Source organism: Heterocephalus glaber, unplaced genomic scaffold, assembly GCF_053883595.1.
Source record: "Heterocephalus glaber isolate CG9 unplaced genomic scaffold, H.glaber_assembly_v1.0 deba00001760, whole genome shotgun sequence".
Taxonomy (NCBI): domain Eukaryota; kingdom Metazoa; phylum Chordata; class Mammalia; order Rodentia; family Bathyergidae; genus Heterocephalus; species Heterocephalus glaber.
This window is the reverse complement of record NW_028258457.1, coordinates 5509223-5531780: the sequence shown is the minus strand read 5'-3', so window position 1 is coordinate 5531780 and position 22558 is coordinate 5509223. Positions and strand designations below refer to the sequence as shown.

Sequence of the window (22558 nt, the reverse complement as noted above, 5' to 3'; positions counted from 1 at the left end):
AGAGGGTACTTACGCGCTCATCCCCCTACCCAGCCTCCCACCCGGCCACCCAGCCACCCAGCCGCCCACCCGACCGCCAGGTCAGAGCACCCCACGCCTGCATCGCCAGTGCGCAAGGCGCTCCCCGCCCCCGCTGCCATCGCGCCACGCCCCGGGCTTCGGGGGCAAAGCCCGAGTCCCCCTGCACCCCGCCCTGCCGCGCCGAAGCTGGGGGCCTGTTTATCTGGAGCCCCCACCCCCTGCACCCGGGGGGCCTCTCCCCCCGCGCCCCGGGGAGCTCTGGGGCCAGATAAGCCGGCCGCCTGGCACTGGGCCGCGCGCGGGGCGGAGAGGTCAGGGAGGGGGGCGCGCGCCAGGGCTGGCTGGACCCCCCCCCAACACCCCACAACTTGACACAAAACCTAATAACAGCCCGGGCTCCCCGGCGCAGCGGGGCGAAACCCCACGGGAGGGCAGGGACGTGGCAAGAGCGGACCTGCAGAGCCTGTTCTGGCCTCTGAGGCCCGGGCGCGGGGTGGGGGGGGGAACGGGCTGGGCGTGGGGGGGGGCGGCGGCGGCTGCGGCACCTTTAAGACAAGGGAGGACCCCTCTTGCCCTCGGAGAAACCAGGAAGGGAGTCGCGAGCATCATACGGGGCTTTGCTGTACTGTACGGTGACTGTAGGGGCAGTGACGCCGCCGCCGCCGGAGCGAGGAGCGCCGCGGGCCGAGCGCGAGCCCTAGGAGCGTGAGCGCCAAGGACCCCGCCGGCCGAGGGCGCCCCGTCCCCGACTCCGGGCCCGGCCCCGCGCCCCGGCCCGGCCCGGCTCGAGCCCCGGCCCCGCGAGGTGAGTCCACGGCGCCCGATGGCGTGGGTGCAGGGCGGGGACTGCGGGGAGGGGGCGCGCGGGCGCCCACCCTCGCCTGGACCTAGACTGGGGAACCTTCCTGCCCTCAAGTTTCCAACCCGGGGGTCCGCCAAGCATCTGCTCGGAAGCGCCCTAGATTAGGGAGCGCGGGGACCGGGAAGGAGATTGGGGGCGAAGTGCATGGTTTGTGCGCCAGCTGCCCCCCCAATCCCACCCGGTGCCTGGCTTTCGGGGCTCCCAGGCGCACAGGGAGCGGGGGAGGGGAAGCGGGGCTGCATTGAGGGTGTGGGGGGAAACCGGCGTGGGGAGATAGGGGGGCGCGTCGCGTGCTAACTTTGCTGCCGGGTCCGGCAGGGGGGCGCTTTCGCCTCCCCCCTCCTCGGCGGGGGGCCTATTCGGTGTTGCGTGCATACGTTGGAGTTGGCCAGGATGAAGCTCCATGGGGGAGGGGGGGAGGGGGCTGAAAAAACAGGGAGGGGGGCTTTGCAAAGGAGGGGGAAGGGGTGGGGTATTCGGGAGGGTGGGCGGGGGGGCCCGCGGGGCCCTTTGGGCGTTGTAGTCTCTTGTCTGCTTGCTGCTGGCAGGTGGCAGGCGGTGTGAACTACAAGTCCCAGAATGCTCCGCGTCGGCGGCCTGCCGCGGCTCGTGGGGCGGTGCGGTGCGGAGGAGGACCGGTGAGGTGCGGAGGAGGGGCGGTGAGCGGCGGGTCAGCCGACCAATGGGTGCGGGCGACGGCTCGGCGCGGCGCTGGGGGGCGGAGCTTACTCGGGGGCGAGGCCTGCGCCGGCTCTCCTTGTCGGGGGCCGGTGGCGGTCCCGGCTTCCGGCTGATCGGCCGCGGGCCGCCCCCTCTCCGCCCCGGGCCCCTCCCGCCTGTTGTGTAATCGTCCCCAGCCCCCTCCCCTGGGGTTCCCCCCACCCAAAAACTGGGACCCCTCTCTGTGGGCGCTCCCCCGGTAGGGTGTCGGCGAAGCGGCCGCCCGGGGCAGGAGAGCCTGGGGATGCGCGGCCTGGCGCGGGCCGGCCGGGGCGCGGGGGAGGCGGCGGGCGGGCGGGCCCAGATCCGGGGTAATTTGCATTGCCCTCCCCCCAGCACGGGTGGGGATTGGCCGCCGGCGGCGGGGGGTGGCGCGGGGCCAGGCGCATTGCCGCCTCCCGGGCCTCGGAGAAGCCAGCCCAGCCGCCGCCGCCGCCGCCGCCGCTGGGGCCGGGCCCCTCGCGCTGCCCCGGGAAGGAGGTAGGAGCCCGCGCCTGTTCCGCGCGGCCGGTGCTGGGGCGGGGGGGGCGGGGGGGGCGGCCGCGACGCGGTGGGACGGGGTGCTTCCTGCTCCCCACCGACTCGGCCCGGCGCCTCCGCCTGCGCGCGCGGCCCCAGAGCCGCCCTGATCCCCGCCCGCGCCCCCGGAGCGCGTGACCCTGTCTCCTCTGGCTGGACCCCCCCCCCTTCCCCTTGACGCCAAGCACCACGTGCGAGCCCTGCGCCCGGGCAGGAGGGGCGAGCTGCACGATCTGGTCCCCTCCCCCTCTCGCTCTCTCTTCCTCCCTCCCCCAGCCCGGGGCTGCGGACCTGGCCAGGGGCTCAGCGAGGCCCTGAAGCCCGTGCACCCCCAGGGCCAGGCCTCTGTGGCTCCCGGGAGACACTAACTCCCCCGTGCTTGGCCTTGTGGCCCACTGAGGAGCCCAGCCGCAGAACGGTGCTGTCCAGCCAAGCCCAAGGCACCCAGTTGGTGCTTACTAAGTGCTTGGCAGAATGCAACGAGGAGTTGACGGGGTGGCACAGGGAAGCGGGCCGAGCCTTCTTTCCCCCCAGCTAGGTGGCGGAAGTGAGAGAGGTGTGCGTGCCCCTTCCCCCAGCGGGCCCACCTGGCTCACCCATGGGTGGCTGGCCCGCCACCCCCCCCTCCCCTCCCTGCCAGCTGCCTCCCGGAGCTGCCGGAGAGGGCGTCCGGGATTCCATATCAGCCCCCCCACCCCGGGCCAGGGCCAGGGCCAGGGCCAGGGCGTAACCCTGAATGTGCCGCTCCCACACTGGGGGGGCCTCCCTTTCACCGGCCTGATCACTTCCTATTGGTAGAACTGGCCTAGGAGAGGTTCCCTAGGCCCTGCCTGGGTGGAGGGCTTTAGGCCAAGGCTGTGTTCCCTCCGGGCCAACCCCCATGGGGCCCTGGCTGGGCCTGGCACCTCTCAGCTGGGCTCGGGGCTCTGTTTACGGCCTACCATCTCTGTGGAGACAGAGCCTGGGGGAGGCGGGGGCCGAAGCCACCGGAGGCTGGAGAAGCTAAGCCTCACACCCGAAAGAGGACCCAACGAGGACACTGAAATTTTAATTCGTGGTTCACTTTGGGGGGGTATTTGTTAATTCAGTTCTGATTGGCTGCGTGGCGACCAGTCAGCAACCTGGCCTGGGCTGGGAGCCACCAACTCTCAGCCTGGGGAGGAAGAGCAGGGACTGCAGGGCTCTGTGGGGTAGACTGAGGCAGAGCCCAGCCTGGGCGGTGGGGAAGGTCTCTGGGACAGTAGCAAGACCTCGGCGTGTTTGGGTTTGTTCTGTTGTTTCTTTGAGGCCATCTGATCTGGAGCTAGGTCCACCTGGTGGTGGTTCTTGTTGCCCTATGAGGAAACTGAGGCTGGAGGGGAGTGCCCCTCCTTCCCCCCTGTGACCTGGGAAGGTTGGAGCTTTAGAGCAACCTCTGGGTGTTGGCTGTTGCGGGCAGGGGAGACCGCGGCATGGGGGAGCAGAGAGCAGCCCAAGGTCACATCTGCAGCTAGGTCTGACTCTTCTCAAGGAACCTTTCTAAAGTCCCTGGTGGTATGGCCCGGGGCACCTGCCCACCTGTGTCCTCCAGCACCTGTCAGGAAGATGTGTGGACCAAGAATTGCTCGGGTTCTACCTGAAGATGATATTGTGCTCAGAGAGGGCCAGCAAGACTCCCAAGGTCACCCAGCATGAGACCCACTGCTCCTGCCGCTCAGCCTCAAGGCAGGCGCTCCGGGGTGTGGGCTGTGCCAGTGGCAGCGAGACCCTTTCCCACTCCTGCCTAGCCATAATCCCGCCAACTGGTACCCGGCCAACTGGGCCTCTGAGGCTGACAGGGCTGGGGGTTTTATAGCTTGTTATACCCAAGGGACCCGGGTTAGTTCTCAAGACTCAGGGACAGCCCTTCTTCTTTTTTAAGGGGGGCCACTGGGGATCGAACTTGGGTCCTTGTGCTTGTGAGGCAGGCGGCGGAACCACTGAGCTGAATCCGAAGCCCAGGGACGGCCCTTCTGAAGCAGCCCTGGTCCCATGTGGGGACCACTGGGGCTTCCATGCTGTGACCTCGGATGAGCTCCCTGAGCCCAGCACCCTCTGCATGATGCTCCTGCCATGGAGTCTGAAGACCCCAGCTGTCACCCCTCCCTTCCCTGCTGGAGGGAGCACCTGGGCCAGTGCTAGTCACCTGGGATCTGCATGGGTGTGGGGCATGGGTCACTACCACTTGAGACACCCTCAGAGCCCCCACCAAGTCACCTTGTCCCTGATACATCCTGAACTGCCCTATGGCAACCTTGGGTGGCAGAGACCAGTGGAACAGGCTGGGCTGGGCCCTGCTCCACCTGGGACCCATCCAGGGCCGCCACGTTCCATCTGCCGGCCTCGGCTTTTCCTTCAGTGCAATGGGACCACCACTGGGGATGTTGTGAAGATATTGTCTCCAGCCCACTTTGGGGCTTTGCTGTATGAGACCCTGGGAACGGCTGTTGAGCCTCAAGGGAGCCCCCCCATCCCTGTGCTGAGCACTCTTGAGTGCCTGAGCGTCCCCTGGACCCATCTTGCCCCTGAGTGGCCTTCCCTCTTGGGCCATCTTGGGTCCCCTGACCTCAGGGTGGGGGAATTTCATGGCCTGCTGCTACCTGGGGGCTGTGTGCTGGGGGAGGGGACAGGAGATCTGGGAGGACTAGTCAGGCTGGCCTAGTCAGTTAGGTGGCCTGTGTTCAGATTCCAGCTCTGCTGTGTGACCTGGGGGAGTTGCCGCCCTTCTCTGAGCCTGCCTCCCAGAGCTGGCAGGGTGGGCATGGACTGTGGTTCGCTGTCCACATAACCAGGACCAGGCCCAGCACCCTGTGGAAAATCTGGCCCTGGCAAGGAGGTAGCCCAGAGGGCCAGCCCCTCCATCTGTCCCCTCAGCAGGCTGTGGTCGGTCAGTTGGTGGAAGTGTCCCCACCCACGCCTTTCTGGTCTAACTGGAAAACAAGGCCGGGTCCCCACTAGGGTGTGTGTAATACAGATCTAGCCGGATTCTACACATCACGAGAGCCCCCTGAGAGCCCTTTTATCCTGGGCTTCCAGGCTGAGCCTTCCACCAGCCATGCAGGGCGTGGGGCCACTGCAGGTGGCTCCAGGTGACAAACAGGCCTGTTGAGGTTGTGGTCTCTTGTGGGTACTTTGGATAGCAGGTGGGATGGCAGTGATGAGATTCTGCAGCGCTGGGCCTTGCTTACCCTTGGTGACAGGAAGCTCATTCCCTCCACCCTGTTCAGGGATGGCCGAAGCTTCCCCTTGGAACCAGGCCTCCGGTTAGCTCTGGGCTTCCTGACCCATGATGGCACTAGGAGCGTGGGAACAGGGTGGGCCTCAGCCCCACCCTGGAGTCAGGGGTCAGTGGGATCCCCAGGACCTCTTCGTCTCTGCTCCCGAGAACACACACACTTCCCACTGGGCTGGCCGCCTTCCTGCTTCTGGCCCTTTAAGGCCTGGGCAGGAAGCCCCTCCCCACTTAGGGCAATAAATGGACATGTAAAATGGCCGAGGGCCCTGTGGGCCTTGTTTGCTTCGGGTCTGGCCTGAGGGAAGCTGGCTGACTGGCAGGGCAGGAGGGCAGGGGGTGGACTGGCTGGCAGCTGACAGCCACCTGGGCCCTTGGTGATCCCCGGCACTGGGTCAGGGCGGAGTGACTTTGGGGACTAGCCTTACTACATGTGTGACCTTGGGCTGGCCACCCACCCTCTCGGGGCCTGGCTTTACTCTGCTTTCCTCCTTGGTCCGTGCTGCCCATTTGCCTGGCACATAGTAGGCGGAAGTGGGCTGGATTCCTGGAATAACATTTAGCAACCAGGCCACATAAGATTGTCCCTCCTCATCCACAGTGAGTGGCCGGTGGCCAGGCTGGGTGAGCCTACTAGGGTCCGGCTCTCACACATAGTAGGTCCTCAGGGAGGACTCTGCTCGCTGGCCCTATAAAGGTCACTTTTCTTTCCACTGGTAGGCTCCCAAGTAAACGAAGGCTCAGAGAGGTTTTCCCTGTAGCTTGGTCACAGCACGAGGAGGAGCTGGGCTTGAACCCGGGTAGCCCTGTGGCATCCAGGAGCTGTGTTAGTTCCCTTTTCCCTGCTCCTCTCACTGCCCTCCTCTCCCTGGCAGGGAGAGGGCAGGTACTCAGGAGGGTGGGGGCCCAACCCCTTATTAAGTAATCCCCTGCCCCCAGAAGTGCCCTGCAGGAAGTCTGCAGGTGGCAATTACCTGCCCAGCCCCCTCGCTGGAGTCCCTCGTCCTTCCTGGGTCCCAGCCCTCATCCTACGTGGGATCTTGGGGAGATTCCCCCCTTTCCTGCTCCCCTCGACTTCGCACAGTCCTGGGATCCTTCCCGAGGAGACCTGCTGCTCCCCGACTTCACTTCCAGCTCCTGGCGTCCCCCAGGAGCTGGAAGGGGGCAGCATCTCTGGTTGAAGGCCCAAGCCCTGACCTGGCCACCTGTGTACTGTATGATCTCAGCTGTGTCTCAGCACCTCTCAGCCTCTCTGGGCTGTGGGGAGGATGAGGCCAAGGCACCAATTTGGTTCCTAAAAGTTCCAGGGCAGGGAACGGGCTGAAGCAGAGCTTGTGCCTGCTGTTTTCAAAAGCAGTTACAGCAAGTAACTCTCAGACAGGAGTGGGACCTAGCGGGTGGTTGCTCTCCGTACCCCTACTGTGCACGGCCGGCAGCCCAAGAGGGGCCTGCTGGGGCCTGTCCCTTGTGGGGCCGCTGAGTCAGCACGCTCACCCTGGAAGTCCCGCAGAGGTGGCTTGGGGGTGGAGCTGTGGCCCCAGCTGGGTGAGGGTCTCTGCTCAGAGGTCCTGCCAGGGTAAGGCTGGGGCTTCCGAGGGAGGAAGACACAGCAACCACTGGCCATCAGGTGTCAGCCAGTGCCTCAGTGGAAGGAGCCATGAGGCTCTTCTGAGCAAAGCAGCCATGCATAGTGGGTCTGCAGCCTGTGGGGACCTGAGGGCACTCTGCACCCCCACCCCCGTCTTCCTTCCCCCACCTGGAGGCTGTGTCTTGGCCCTTGTCACAGGGAGTGGCCCCCCTAGGAGGCCCCGGATGGGGTGGTGACAGGGTGTGGCCAGCAGGTGGCTCCTGTTCCTGCAAAGAGGGTGGGCCAGGTATTGGCAGGGCCTGGTAGGAGCCACCTCTGGGGTGGGTGGGGGACCAGCACCTGGACCCCAGCCCATGAGGATCACCTTGCTGGATGTCTTTGGCCAGGATTCTAGCCCTCTCTGGACCTTGGTTTTCTCACCTGTCATATGGGGACCAGGACACTCATGGGAACTTTTCTGGCATGGCTGGCCTCTTCCCAGGCCTGCCCGTTGGGCCAGGAGGGTGATGTTTAGGGGAACAGGGGTCCCAGAGAGGACCTGTGGCCCCACCTGCAGCAGGCCGTCTTGGCCCTTGAAAGAAGGCTGGTGCAGCCCCTAGCCCTGGGTGCGGCACTGGTGGGAAGCCAGGGTGGCTTCATCCTCATCCAGGGGTGAGTCACTTGGGCCATTTTGGGTTCCAACCCTGAGGCCCCTGAAGACACCTTCAAGCTGTTCACCAGGGAACCCTGGGTCACCTGAGGGAGGACAGCCCAGTGGGCCTGGGTGGCCATCTTGGCTCTGGTGGCCCTGGTCAGAGGTTCCCTCTGGTGTGTGAGGTGGGCCTGTCTGAGCCGAGCCCCATCTGCCCACACGTGGCCCAGGGCGCCAGGCCAGACGGCAGATGGTGACAGGGTGGGAGCCACCGAAGGAGGCTCCTCAGCAGCTTCCTGGGGCCATGGTGCGTGCAGGGTCCTCCCTACCCCAGCCCCCCTGCTCCCGGCAGCCACATCTGAGCCATCCCTCCCCACCTCGGGAGGCCGGGCAGAGGAAGGGGGGGCCCCCAGCAGCTGGTGCGGCGGGAAGGCGGGTGGGTGGAGGGCCAGAGCCCCGGCAGCGAGCAGGCTGCACAAAGGCCTCTGTGTGGGTGAAGCAGACCCTGCACCAAGGGCTGCCAGGGTGGGCAGACGCTGGACCACCGGGTGAGACCTCTGGAGGCCCGGTTTGGGCGCCATCCCTGGGGAGAGGCCTGGGCGCTTGGCCCGAGAGCCAGCCTGGCCCAGAAGAACCAGAGGAGCATGGTCGGCGTTGGGTGGCGCGGGGCTCCCTGGAGAGGGCGGACTGTTGGGGACAGGAGCCAGAGGGTTGCACAAGGGCCGGGGTGGGCGGATGAGTCATAGCTCAGGAAAGGAGGAAGGTGGAGGAGAGGAGTGGGCTGGATGGTCCCCCAGGGCCCCATACCTCCAGGAACCAGGGCCCATTTGACAGATGGGGAGACTGAGGCCAAGAGAGCACCAGGGCCTTGTTGCAGGCCGGATGGCACAGCTGGGGTGGCAGAGAGGCGGTTGGAAGGCCCTCAGCCCTGGCCCCTCCTGGGGGCCTCGCCTGGGCGTGACCTGGTTTTCCCTATTACTCACTGCCAGGCTGAGCCTGGGGGCTCAGGGACAGGAAGAGGTTTGTCAGCTGCCACTGGGCCTGTCCCAGCAGGACACACCCTCTGCACCCTTGGCCCAGGCCCAGGTCTTGGGCCTGGGTACCCAGAGTTCCACCTTGCCCCTTTTGCTGGCTCAGAGTCCCCAGAGGAAATTGGGGTCATAGGGGCCAAGTGTGGGTCAGGTGCAGCTCTGTCCTTGCCAGGTGGCTATAAGCAGGGATCCGCCAAGGTACCAAGCTGGGGGGTGTGCACAGACAGGCCTGGCTCAGTGGAGGGACCTTGTGACTCCCTGCTTGGCACATTTCTCAGGTACCTCCTGAGCACCTCAGACACCTCCAGCTATCCCTTTGACCTGGGTTCCCAGGGGCCTCCCATGGTGTGGGGGGGTGCCAGGGTCCCCACATCTCCCTCAGCAGCCAACGTGGGTTTTACCAGCACAATCTACTAGATAAAATGGATTAGGATTAAAGCTGGGTGTGGTGGCGCATGCCTGTAATCCCGGCACTCGGGAGGCTGAGGCAGGAGGATCACCTTGAGTTTAAAGCCGGCCTGGGCTACATAGCAAGACCAAAACCAAAAATGAGTAGGAAGAGGGCACTGGAGCACCCTTGTGCACAGCTAGATAAACTGAGGCTGGGGGAACAGGATGTGTGAGCAACCTTGTGGACAGCTGGGGAAACCAAGGCCAGGCATGAGATCAGGTGCTCCCTCCCCAGGGTCCTGGGCATGGGACCATCATGCTCTCAGACCTCCCCTCTCTCCCACAGGTCTCGGTGCGGAAGATGGCCGGCGGCGTGGACGGCCCCATCGGGATCCCGTTCCCCGACCACAGCAGTGATATTCTGAGTGGGCTGAACGAGCAGCGGACGCAGGGGCTGCTCTGCGACGTGGTGATCCTGGTGGAGGGCCGCGAGTTCCCCACACACCGCTCGGTGCTGGCCGCCTGCAGCCAGTACTTCAAGAAACTGTTCACGTCGGGCGCCGTGGTGGACCAGCAGAACGTGTACGAGATCGACTTCGTGAGCGCCGAAGCACTCACCGCACTCATGGACTTCGCCTATACCGCCACGCTTACGGTGAGCACGGCTAATGTGGGCGACATCCTCAGTGCCGCTCGGCTGCTTGAGATCCCGGCCGTGAGTCACGTGTGCGCCGACCTCCTGGACCGGCAGATCCTGGCGGCCGATGCAGGTGGCGACTCGGGCCAGCTCGACCTTGTGGACCAGGCGGACCAGCGCAACCTGCTGCGCGCCAAGGAGTACCTGGAGTTCTTCCAGAGCAACCCCATGAATAGCCTGCCCCCCACCGCCGCCGCCAACTTCCCCTGGTCCGCCTTTGGGGCATCCGATGACGACCTAGATGCCACCAAAGAGGCCGTGGCGGCTGCTGTGGCCGCTGTGGCTGCGGGCGACTGCAACGGCTTGGACTTCTACGGGCCAGGCCCCCCAGCGGAGCGAGCCCCTGTGGGCGATGGAGACGAAGGAGACAGCAACCCAGGTCTGTGGCCGGAGCAGGATGAGGATGCCCCGACCACTGCTGGCGGTCTCTTCCAGCCACCCGTGGCCCCGCCGGCCGCCACGCAGAATGGCCACTATGGCCGTGCGGGCGAAGAGGAAGCGGCCTCGCTGTCAGAGGCAGCACCCGAGCCCGGGGACTCACCAGGCTTCCTGTCGGGCGCGGCGGAGGGTGAGGATGGGGATGCGGGCGACGTGGACGGACTGGCGGCCAGCACGCTGCTGCAGCAGATGATGTCGTCTGTGGGCCGGGCGGGGGCACTGGCGGGCGGGGACAGCGACGAGGAGTCTCGGGCCGACGACAAGGGCGTCATGGACTACTACCTGAAGTACTTCAGCGGCGCTCACGAGGGGGACGTGTACCCGGCGTGGTCGCAGAAGGGGGAGAAGAAGATCCGAGCCAAGGCCTTCCAGAAGTGCCCCATCTGTGAGAAGGTCATCCAGGGTGCCGGCAAGCTGCCGCGCCACATCCGCACGCACACAGGAGAGAAGCCGTACGAGTGCAACATCTGCAAGGTCCGCTTCACCAGGTAAGCCTTGAAATCCTGCTTCGGGCCCCAGACCATTCCTGTCCTCAAGAGTAGGCAGCCCCGGCAGGGACAGCCCAGTGACAGCTCAGACGCGGAGGGAATGACCACATCAGAAACAGCGTGGCTGGGGCCCAGGGATTTAGCTCAGTGGTGCATGCCTGCCTCAAGCGCAAGGTCCTGAGTTTGACCCTGGTACTGAAAAAAAAAAAACCAGCGTGGCCAGGATGGTGGTGCATGCCTGTCATCCTGCCACTGTGGGAGGTCTAGGCACAAGGGTAGGGTGTTCCTCAGTGCAAGGTCCTGGGTTCAATCTCCAGTACAGGAAAAATTCCCACAGTATCAGGTGTGGAGACCCTGCCAGAGGTGGAGTGCAGAGTCACCCCTCTGTGTTCAGGTAGTTGTCTCTGTGGTTTGTTTTTGTTTTGTTTTTTTGGTACTGTGGATTGAATGCAGGACCTTGTGCTTCCCAGGCAGCTGCAGTGCCACTGAGCTACGTCCCCGGCCCATAGTTCTCTATGTTGAAGGAGAAATTTTCAGTTTTCTTTGCTATGGGAGAGGGAGAAACCCTGTTACGGAGAACTCTGGTTGGTGAGGGGTCATTGGCTTCATTTGGCCAGAATTTATTTATTACTTATTTATTTGGTTCTTAGCTATTTAGTTTCGGTACTGGGGATTGAACTCAGGACCTTGCACTTGTGAGGCAGGTGCGACGCCACTGAGCTGAATTCCCGGCCCCTTAGCCCTTTATTTTTTTATTTTGAGGCAGGGTCTCACTAACTCAATAAGAGTTGCCCAGGCTAGGCTTGAACTGTGATCCTCCTGCCTCAGCCTCCCAAAGTGCTGAGGCGACAGGTGTGTGACATCACCCTGTCCAGTTTGAGCAGCATTTCTTTCTTTTTCTTTTCTTTTCTTTTTTTTTTTTTTGGTATCCGGGATCAAACTCAGGACCTTGTACTTGCAAGGCAGGCACAGGTGCCACTGAGCTAAATCCCCAGCCCATCACCAGCATTTCTTTTTAACCAGCATTTCTTAAGTACCTGCTGTGTTCCAAGCACTAGGGACACAACAGTGGATAGACAGGCCCAAGTCCCTGGGGAGCCACCAAGGAAGGGAGCACTGGTGGAGACATTTGAGTTGAGCTCCAAAGGAGCTGTGGGAAAAGTGTTCTGGGGTGGAAGCAGCCTATGCAAAGGCCCTGAGGCAGGTTCAGCTTGGGGTGCTGGAGCCAGTGGAGGTGGAAGGCCTGGGCAGGATCCGTGGGGCTTGGTCCCTGAGCTGGAAGAGTTCAAGGTCAGGCTAGCAGTTTGCAATCGGGTCTTAGGAGTCCAGAGGTGGCTGGCTGGGCCATGTGGACTGAGGGCGGGCCAGCTCCATGGGGGCGGGGGGCTGGCGGCAGGGACCTGGCCAGGCTGGGTGACTCAGCGTCACCCCCTGCCCCCAGCCTGGCTGCCCTGGGGTTCCCCCAGCCACGCCTCTCAGGGCTGAAGAAAGAGGCCATTGTCCCAGCTTCCTGGCCCCACCCCACAGGGACAGGAACCAGGGCCTGACCCCCTCCTCAGCAGCTGGGTGAGGAAGGCGTGGCCAGGATCTGGCACCCAGGGGTGCCAGGTGGGGGCAAAGGGCAGAGCTGAGCAGTGGGCGGTCTGCCTTGTGAGATTACGGTGCTGGAGGTCTTGGCCTCCTCCTCCAGGCAGGAGTCCCCAGGAGGGGACATTTTGGTATGGGGTCCTGTGCAGTGACCTTGCCCAGCCTGCCCTCCACCTGCTGCTAGGACTGTGGCCTCTGGGACTACAACCCAGCCTGGTTTCAGTGTGACTTGGCCTGAATTTGGCCACACCTACCCAGTCCCAACCTGGGGCCTATCCTGCCTGTCAGTTGGGGGAACTGAGGCATGGGACACTCAGTGGGCTGTTTCTCCTCAGGCCCCCTCTTGCTTCCTTGGAGCCCCTGCCCTGCCCCCTGGAGGCCCAGGAGCCCAGGGGCCCCTCTGAGTCACACCAGGCAGAGCGTTGAGTAAGCAGGGCCTGTGGCGGCCGGGGCTATAATTACCCGGCCAGGGCTCGGGGTGATGAAACGCACAACCTCCACCCCCACCCTGCCCCTGTGTGGCCCCTGGCCTGCTGTGCAGCCCTGGTCAGGTCATTTCCCCTGTCTGAGCCACCTGGCCTCTGCTGGGATACTGCTGTGCAGTGAGGGGAAGTGTAGTCTGTGCTGGGCCATCTGGCCCTGGCCTGGGCAGAGCATCTCAGGGATCCTTCCAGAGGGCTTTGTAGAAGTTCAGGGAAGCAGCCAGGTGCCCTGGAGCTGTTCAGCCAGGAGTTTGTTCCAATCCAAGTTCTTTTGGCACAGGCAGGGCCACAAAACTGTGGAGAGGGCAGAAGTCAGGTTGCAGAGAGCTGCAAAGAGCTGTAGAAGGCTTAGAGGCCGTAGGGACATCAGTGCCAGAAGGAGGGACCTGGGGCTGGAGGAGCCCAGAGCAAGAGCAGCGTCTGAGGGCTGGAAAAACCAGAGGGCCAGTGAGACCTTGAGGGATGAATAGGAGTTTGTCAGCATTTGCAGTAAAGAAGCTGTGTCTGCTAGATGTGAGCAGGAAGAATCATGGAGCAGTTCTGATGCAAGGGACCAAGGTCAGCAGCATGGAGCAGGCTAGGTTCTAGGCAGGGGTCCTGAGACCCGGGTCATTGCTCCTGTGCTGTGGGGTCTAGGTCAGCCCATCAGTCCAGACCAGCACTGTGCAATAGAAGTTTCACAGGAGCTGGCTCCTTCATTTAAAATTGTCTGGCAGCCACATGAAAGGGAAAAAAGAGAGAACAGGTGAAAGTAGCTTTAGTCATATTTTACAAAGCTTGATAGGTCCGTTTCATTGATCAGTATGCAAAAATTTGGGGGGGCCGTTGAGACAGGGTCTCACTGTATAGTTCAGGCCGGCCTTGAACTCCCTGTGTAGCCCAGGCTGGCCTTAACTCAGTGATCCTCCTGCCTTAGCCTCCCAAGTGCTGGGATCACAGGTGTGCGCCACCACACCTGGGTAAAACTCTTTTAAAGTCTAGGGTGCCTTTAATAATCCGGGCCGGGGATTTAGCTCAGTGGTTTTGCTGCCTGCTGCGCAAGCACAAGGACCTGAGTTCGATCCCCGGTACCCCCCCCCCCAAAAAAAATCCAGCACCTCTCAGTTTGGAGCAGCCAAACATCAAGGGCTTGGGAGCCATGTGTGGCCAGCGGCCACCACAGAGGACAGATAGTAACCTGGGCCCTAGTCCCCCCAGGGCTGATATGGTGACCAGGTTTGTGGGGTAAAGGCCTCTGGTTGAGCTGGATCCGTGCTGTTCCCTGTGGGGCAGGATGGCAGGGAGTGTCAGATGGCCGTGGGGCATGGGGCCATGGCGGTGACATCGGGCTTCAGATTTGACAGTGAGGATCGGGAGGACCTGTGTCTTGGGGACAGCACGTCCAAAGGCCCTGGGGCAGGCTGTGTTCATTCTGTTGGGGCCACAGCCAGGGAGCCAGTACAGTCAGGTTGAACCTGTCAGAGGGCAGAGGAGGGTTGGCAGGGCCCTGTTGCCCTGAGGTGGGGACTCAGTGGCTGCAGTGACCAACTGTCCCAGCACTAAGTGGTGTCTTGGGTTACAGAACTCTTGAGTGCTAAAACCAGAATATTTGGTCACCCTGTCTGTGGCCGAGTAACCTCAGCAACAGGCTGTTCCAGAGGGCAGGGACTTTTGCCTGCCTTGTTTCCTGTAGTATTTCCAGCACTCGAGTCAGGGCTCAGGAACACATTCCTGTCACCACAGCAGCTCAGGAGGCTGAGGCAGGAGGATTGCACATTTGAACCCTGCCTGGCCTGTTGAAGGATTTACCAAGATCCAGTCCTGAATTAAACAGTGAGAAGGCCTGGGAATGTAGGTCAGTGGTGAGGGCTTGCGGAGGCCCTGGGTTCTATCCTCCCAACTTTTTTGTTTTTTGTTCTTGTTTGTTTGTTTTTGTCTTTTGGTACCAGGGATCGAACTCGGGACTTTGCGCTTGCCAGAACCACTGAGCTAAATCCCCAGCCCTGTTTGTTTGTTTTTGAGACAAGGACTCACTAAGTCATTCAGTTGCTCAGGCTGGCCATGAAATTTCTGTCCTCCTGCCTCAGCCTCCTCTGTGCTGGGATTATAGATGTGTACCTCCACGCCTGGCTCTGCAAAAATAATAAATAGTAGAAGAGAAAGGGCTGGGATGTAGCTCAGTGCTAGTTTATTACAGCAAACCCCGCCCCCATGGCCGAGGCTCTTTGTCCTCTCCTGAGCATCAAGAAGAGAATGGTTCAGAGAGGTTGTGTCTGCTCAGTGCCCCCACAGAGCCCCCTGCAGCCCTCAGAACAGGGGCTTCCCCGGTGTCCCAGGCTGGGTGCTGACCGCCGGTCCTGCCATCCCCATCCCCACAGGCAGGACAAGCTGAAGGTGCACATGCGGAAGCACACAGGTGAGAAGCCCTACCTGTGCCAGCAGTGCGGTGCCGCCTTCGCGCACAACTACGACCTGAAGAACCACATGCGCGTGCACACGGGCCTGAGGCCCTACCAGTGCGACAGCTGCTGCAAGACCTTCGTGCGCTCCGACCACCTGCACAGGCACCTGAAGAAGGACGGTTGCAACGGGGTCCCTTCGCGCCGAGGCCGCAAGCCCCGTGTCCGGGGAGGGGCTCCCGACCCCACGCTGGGGACCGGCGTGCCACCCCCAGGAGCCCCCAGCTCCGCGCCCCCTGGCTCCCCTGACACCGCCACCGCTGCCGCCACCACCACCCGGCGCAATGGCCAGGAGAAGCACTTTAAGGACCAAGAGGAGGACGAGGAGGCCACCAGCCCCGACGGCTCCTCGGGCCGGTTGAATGTAGCGGGCGCCAGCGGTGGAGATGACAGCGGAGGTGGCCCCGGGGCCACTGCCGACGGTAACTTCACAGCCGGACTCGCCTAAAAACCAAAAACAGAAACCCGAGACAGAGAGAGAGAGAGAGAGAGAGAGAGAGAACGGGAGAGCAAGAGAGAGCTAACCACCCACCACCCCCCAAAAAAACACAAAAAAAGAAACTCTATCTATATGCAGATCTCTATATCTATCTATATATATACAGATCTCTATATATGAGCGTCACGGATCTGGGATAGTGCTTTTCTCCAATCCTCCTCCTTCCTGACGCTTTTCTCCCTCTGCAGGGCCCCTCCCTCCCTGGCTCCTGTGTCCCCCTTCCCTGACCTCATCTGGATGTCGCTGACCGGGCTTCGGGGCTTGGCGGGGGGGGCTCTGTGGGGCACAAGGATTCCGAGCCTCCCCCAACCCCTAAACCTGGGTGTCCAGAGTGGGGTCTGGAGCCCCATCCCAGGTCTGGGCTGGGGTGATGGTGGACTTGGGGGGAGTGCCGGGGATTGGGGTGAGTTCTTTTCCCTTCCCCTGCTGGTTTCTATGAGTCTTTCAGACAAGACCTTAAAAATGATTTCTGTCTGCTCTGAGCGGACATTAAAATGGCCCCTGTCCCCAACCCCACCCTTCTTCCTCAGGGCACTTAGCAAGGGGGGTCTCCCCGCCGATTCCCCCGACGGCCTCCCGCCTCCACCCCGCCTGTGACCTGGCTCCTCTGCACCTCCTGGCTGCTGAGACACAAATTATTTATTTCTAGGCCTGGAGGAAGGGGCCAGGACCGGGGGGCCCAGGGGGCCCCAGGGTGGCTCTAGGGCCTTCCACCCCCTTCCGTCACGGCACTTACAACTGGTGGGACCCCAGGGCCACCCTCAGGGCGCCCCCGCCCTCCCGGCCGCCTCCTAACCCGGGCCCCCAGGCCTCCACGTTTAGAGAGTCAAAGCTTCTTCTGTCTTGCCCCCTGACCCGAGCCCCTCCCTGACTTTTTAAAGCACTTTTTAGATTTTTTTCTTTTCCTCCAAAAAAATTTATATATAGATATATATAGATATATATATATATAATATTTCCTAGAGGAGCAGGCAACCGTGCGGGGTGACTCTGGCCAAGATCGGAGGGGACCCAGGGTCTCAGGAAAGCAGGGACAGGAGATTGAGCAGGAGAGTCCAGATGTCCAATGTCACAAAAGCAATAAAAAAAAAAATCAAAGATTTTTACAAAATGGAAAGGAAGAAAACAAAACAAAAAATGACCGCAACCAACCACATCAGAAGTCTTGGCACTTTGTAACAGAACGGGTACTTTATCTTAATTCTTAATTTAAAACTATGTTTACAAGTTGTAACCAACTTCTATGAAAAGTTGAAAAGACAAAAAAAAAGAGAGAGAGCGAGAAAGCAAAAGAAAATTCCTAAACGTCAATTTATTTTTGTACAAAATAATAATAAAAAAACCCACCACAAAACGTAGAATCCACGTCTGTTCCCCAAGGCCAAGGGAGGGGTGGACAGGAGGCCATCGGAAGGGACCAGAGGGGCTCTCGGGGTCCCCCAAGTTGGTGCCATGTCAGCCCCACCCTCCCCTCCTGTCCCTCTTTTTGGTCTCTGCACCTGCCTGGCAGCCACCTCTTTTCATGGCACCTTCTTCCTCTTTGCCCAGCTCAGGGATGGGCCCAAGACAGGACTGGCTTCCCAACCAGCCGGACCAACCCGCCTGCCCCGTGTCCACCGTCCCTGCCCTCCAACATGGCTGTCCTCCTGTGTGGCCACCAAGGGGCCGCCATATTGGATGTGCTGCATCCCCTCCAAGTTCCTCCCCAAGGGCTGACAGGACAGGGGTCCCCTCCTCCAGGGCCTTATACTTCCCTCACCAGGCACCCTCTTTTTACTCAAAGGCACTGACTGTAACCCGGGGACTGGCACCTGCTTCCCCCCAACCTCTGGCCCCCAAAAGGCCCGAAGCACACCGGGTCACAGGCCACGGACATGGCCTGGGGTTGGGGAGATGTCGCTGCCAGATGCCAGGACACCCCACCCCAACCCTATCCTGCCAACGCAGAGCCCAGTGTGGGACCTTATAAATAGATGCTCTGCTGAACTGAGACCCCCTCTTCCTGTCGAGGCCCAGTGGGCATGGAGGGGTGTCCCTGCGTGTCCCCACTCCTGTCCCCTCCCCCAGCACCCTGTGACAAACGTCTTGCTTTTGTTTTTGAAGGGAAGTTTTTTCAGAAGGCCATTTTTGATATTGTTTCTACTGGAGAGTTTCTGTTTCTTTCCTTCCCCTTCTTCCCAACCCATCAGCTCCCCCAGATGTCTCAGGATTCCCTTCTAGGGCCCACAGAACGGCCAGGGCCATGGCTGGGTGGTGCCAGCCGTGACTGTACCCATGTCACCAGGCGAGCTGTTTCGCAGAAGTAACTGTGGAGGGTGAGCAGAGAACCCCAGTAACCCAGCCAGGGAGCTCGGCCCCGTCTCTCAGAGAGGTCCTCCAAGGGGTGAGTTCTCTTTCCCCTACACACCCTCTTCGCAATAAAACCAACTCGCAAATCATAGATGTCATTTTGGCCAGTGGAGGCCACCAGATTTGTGGGACAGTCCATGGGGACTCTGGTAGGAAAGGGGGCCGTGGCCTGTCAGCAACACTTTAACACAAACCTCGGGAATTGCACTAAACCCCCAGCCCCAGCTCCACACTAGCTTCCAGCTCCCCTGCCTGTCCACTCTGCCTTAACCGCCAGCCAGTCCTGGGGGCCGCAGTGTCTGCATGGGCCCAGAGCCGGGACCCCCCAACCCTCCAGCCCAGCCCCAGCCCCAACTCCTTGCAATCACATACTGTATATAGACGTGGATCGATTTTATTTTTATTCTTTAAATTAAGGTCGTGATAAAGTGTTGCCAAAGATACTGCTGAATTTTTCGAGTTTCAGGAAAAGATTGAGGAGGGGTCGGGTTTATTTGTCTGGGAGGATGCTGCAGAAAGGGTTTTTGGGTTTTTTGTTTTGTTTCGTTTGGTTGTTTGGGTTTTTTTGTTTTGTGTTGTTTTTTTTTTTTTTAACTGCCTGGTACAAAACAAAAAAAAGAAAAAAAGAAAAAGTGAAATTGTTATTTCCATCCTCATGGTGATGTTGCTTGGATGACTTTGTGTGCGAGTGTGTGTGACAGCGCAAGAAGTCCAGGCTGGGGCGCTCCAGGCAGGGGTCCCCGGAGTTGGTGGAGGGAGCGTGGCCAGAGACCCTGGCCTGGTGCCCCCCAGCCTGCGGGGACCCCTGAGAGAAAGGAACATCCTCCTCCAGATGCCGCTCCTTGCCTCCCCCACCCTGCCTTCTGAGATTAAGGGGGGAAAAAAGGAAAAACATAAAAATGAAAAAAAAATTTAAACCAGTGAATGTAAAATGCCAGACCAGGCCCAGCCGGGCACAGGTGGGGTCCTGCGCCCTGCCAGGCTGCGGTGGGTGATACCAAAGTCGGCTCAGCCACGTGGCCATCGAGTTTTGTCACCACAGTACCTGGTCGTCCCTTTGCTTCCTTCTGGGGGCTCCTCCTGTGGTAAAGGGGGGTCCTCTGCTCTTTCCTGGAGGCAGGTGGATGGGCAGGGAGACTCTTAGGCCCCAGGGGCTATGGCAGGCATAGTAGCCACATGGGGTTGAGGCAGGGGTCACCCCTACCTCCAGGATGGACCCAGTCCAGGCAGCCGAAATTACTGGAGGTGAGAAAGACTGAAAGGAAAAACAAAAAAAAGTTAAAAAAAAAAAAAAAAGAATGAAAAAAACAAAACAAAAAAAGCAAAAGTCCTATTTTTTGAGAAAGAAAGATATTTATATTTGCAGTTTTATTTTAAAAAGTTATTTAAGCTGAGGAAACGGCCTTCCCAGAGGTGGGGTGGGGGGCTGGTGCAGGACGGGTCAGGGGCCTGGGGGCTCAGCCACAGGCCACAATCTCAGAGTACAGATGGCTTGCACTAAATGCAGAGATTTACATTGGGGGCCTGGGGGGCAGCAGGGCCAGGAGGCAAGGGGCTGGGGCTGCCCAGAGCTTTGTGTGGGAATCCCAATGCCCAGGTGCCCCTGTCCCGACCAGGCCCAGACATGAGGTGCCTTGGACTGTGGGGGCCGGGCCGGGCCTGGTGAGTGGGGCGCGGGGCGGTACCCAGGGGTACACAGCACAGCACAGAGCAGACATTCCATAGACTGTATTTGAGAGTCTTTATAATAAAGTGTGGGAGATTTAAAAAATTCAATTGATAAAAATGCACTTTTTGGGGGTGGGGGGAGATGCTTTAAAAGTAATAAAAAACAGACAAAGAAAAAACATTTTTCTTGTACATAAAAAAAAAAAAGAAAAAAACCACTAAACGCAGCCTGTTAAGACCGCTGCTGCCTCGTTGCTTGATTTTGATGTTTTTGTGTTTTCTTGGGGGTCTGGGGGTAGCAGGGAGGGAGGGTCTGTGCGGCTGATTCTAGATCCTTGTCTGAGGCTCTCCCAGCCCTGTGTGTGGGGACCTGGCTGGTCTGAGCTTGGATTTCCAGACCCCCTGACTGGCCTTTCCCACCTGGGCCATGGACAGAGTGGCCAGTGACGGATGTGGCTGGGATACCGGGTAGCCTGCAAGATGGGAGGCCTCACCTGGGAAGGTGACCCATAGCCTTGGGCGGACATGGGCAGTGGGACCTGGAAGGTGTGGGAGACTCAGCAGGAGGGCGCAGGCTAGCAGGGACATCCTGCTGGGTGGGGTCCTTGGGCACCTCCAGCTTGGCCTTGCAGGCTACCAGATACAGAGCCGGAAGCCTTAGCTGGCTGGGGATCACTTCCTGTCCCTCAGGAGGAAGTGGGCCTGGGGCCCTCGCTGGGAAGGGGCTCAGACTGCAGCCCCACCTGTGGGTGAGGGACACCTAACAGCTATTACAGGACCCTGCTCCCTCTTCTCCACCTGACACTGCCTGTGCAGGCCAGCAAGGCTGGTGGGGTGGGGCCCTCTGTATGTCAAGCTTTTCCTAGGAGGCACCACCCAGCCCCAGTACCTCCAGGCATGTGGACCCTGTGGGAGCTGTTGCTGTCGTGGCTCAGAAAGGCAGTCACTTGCATAGCCACAGTCACCTGGGGTTGGCCATCCTGGAACACAGGCCAGGGTCAAGGCCATGCAGTGGAAGCCTAGGGGGATCAAGGGCCTCTGGACCAGGAGACCGGAAGAAAGCAGTGTCAAGGGGGAGTGGCTCAGGCCCCTAGGGCCTCCTTACTCTCACTCCTGCAATTTTCATCAAGATCTAAAATCCCTTATACAGTGGGGCTCAGCATACTCAATAAAGGTATGCAACCCTCATCTCTGGAATTCCAGAACATTCATCACCCTAAAGGAAGCCCCATCCGTCCCCATGATCAGTCACCCCAGCCCCACGCCACTTCCTGTCTCTGGAGTCGCCTGTCCTGGGCGTTTCCTGTCCATGGAGCCCACGCTGTGTGTCCTGTATCTTGTCACTCACTGAGCATGGTGTCAAGGTCCGTCCATGCTATGGTGAGTGTCACAGCCTTGCTCAGTGACATTCTGGCATGGGGACGACTGCTGTGTGTGTCCTCCACATGGGGATGGATTTGCTTCCATGCCCGGGCTGCTGTGGCCATCTGTGTATGAGCCTCAGTGTGCACACTCGTGTTTTGCCTCCTTTGGCCCTGTGCCTAGCAGTAGAACTGCTGAGTCACTGCAGGCTCAGGGTTTTTTCCTGCAGTGCTAGGTCCGGAGCCCTAGCCTTCACGTGAGGTGAGCGCTTGCCACTGAGCCCCCAGCCCGTGTTGAACTCTGATCTGCATCCATGGTTGGTCCCACCTTGCACCCTGGCTGTGACCAGCACCCTGTGGGTATCCAGTGGCATCTCCTATAGCTGTCACCTGCACTTCCTTTCTGCCAATGGTGATCACCAATGTGTGTGCTGGTTGGCTATTTGTTCACCCAGGCAAACAGGGACAACCTTGGAATTGGGGGGGGGGGGGTTCTGAATCCCTTGTCAGGCCCAAGCCACCTCACCCAGCCCTCACCCCACCCCACCCACCCCCTAGCAGAGACACTAGACCCAGAGGGTGACAGGACCCTCACAAAGCACCAGCTGAGTGGAACCCTGGATAGGGGTCTCTCACCCTTTTCCCTGAACCCTTCCGTGCTGTGGAAGCCACGCAAAACATGTTAAGGTAAGAAGGTCACAGAAGACATCTGTAATCCCTGCATTCAGGAGGATGAGGCAGGAGGATCGCTGCCAAGTTCCAGACCAGCCTGAACTACAAAGCAAGACTGTCTCAAAAAAACCCAGAACAGATGCCTTGGTGGCTTTATGTTGACCTTTTTTATTTGCATTTTTAAAAAACAATTAAATTAGAATACAAATATTAGAAAAGAACGGCCCTCGCTGCTCATGCAGGCGGGTGGCCGGCTGCAGCGGAGTTCATACAGTTAAGACTGAATGTGCCCTCGTCCAGACCGCAGTCCCCTCCTCTAGACCTGAAATGATATTGCTTCCTGATTAGGACAGTTCTGCTCAGACAGGGAACCAGGGGGCGGGCGGGGCGGGAGAAGTACAACAGAAGGGCTGGGCTGAGCTGAGGGGTCTGAGGACCTCTGCCTGCCCTCACCGTCTCCTGGGGCACCCCTGAGGCCCAGGACCTGGGAGAGCTGGCAGGGCCCCAGAGCCCCCGGCCTGGCTGGGTCTGTGCCAGGAACAGGGCGGGTAGGCTGGAGGGTGGCCCCCGCCAGTCCTGCTGGAAGTTCGAGGCTCGGGGTGGGGAGGGGGAGGCGCCAGGAGAAGCCTCGTACCCGTGGAAAAAAACCCAAGAGCGAGAAGAAGGGAGGGGAATCACCCCAAATCCTGCGGGCCCTGGGGACCCCGATGGCGGGGGCCGGCGTGGACATCGGTGCTGTTCCTAGGGAGTTAACCTGAATTGGAGTTACCGAGGTAGCTGGCTTAGGAAACGGAGACCCCCACACGCCACACAGTGCCGCACCTGGGGCCCCTGCCTCCCCCGGGGAGGTCCTGGCCGCCGCCGGGT

The 22558-nt window shown here is 60.5% G+C and overlaps 1 protein-coding gene across 4 annotated transcripts; it reads left to right on the top strand.

Annotated features, from left to right (window-relative positions):
• The first annotated feature begins 287 nt into the window (after positions 1-287).
• Positions 288-15712, top strand: Zbtb7a (zinc finger and BTB domain containing 7A). 4 transcript variants are annotated; one of them, XM_004865773.3, is made up of 3 exons: positions 288-826; positions 9359-10635; positions 15062-15712. In XM_004865773.3, exons 2-3 carry the CDS (start codon positions 9374-9376, stop codon positions 15588-15590), a joined length of 1791 nt encoding a protein of 596 aa, XP_004865830.1. In that variant the 5' UTR covers positions 288-826; positions 9359-9373; the 3' UTR covers positions 15591-15712. The 4 variants fall into 4 exon arrangements, with proteins under 4 accessions (XP_004865830.1, XP_087057793.1, XP_004865829.1 ...); XM_087201667.1 differs by lacking the exon at positions 288-826 and adding an exon at positions 1437-1526; XM_004865772.3 differs by lacking the exon at positions 288-826 and adding an exon at positions 1951-2083.
• The last annotated feature ends 6846 nt before the right edge of the window (positions 15713-22558 follow it).

Coding starts and splice junctions, on each gene's coding strand:
- Zbtb7a (XM_087201666.1), top strand. CDS start 9,329: ATGCTCTCAGACCTCCCCTCTCTCCCACAGGTCTCGGTGCGGAAGATG. Junction 10,636..15,061: donor TGCAAGGTCCGCTTCACCAG/GTAAGCCTTGAA, acceptor CCATCCCCACAG/GCAGGACAAGCTGAAGGTGC.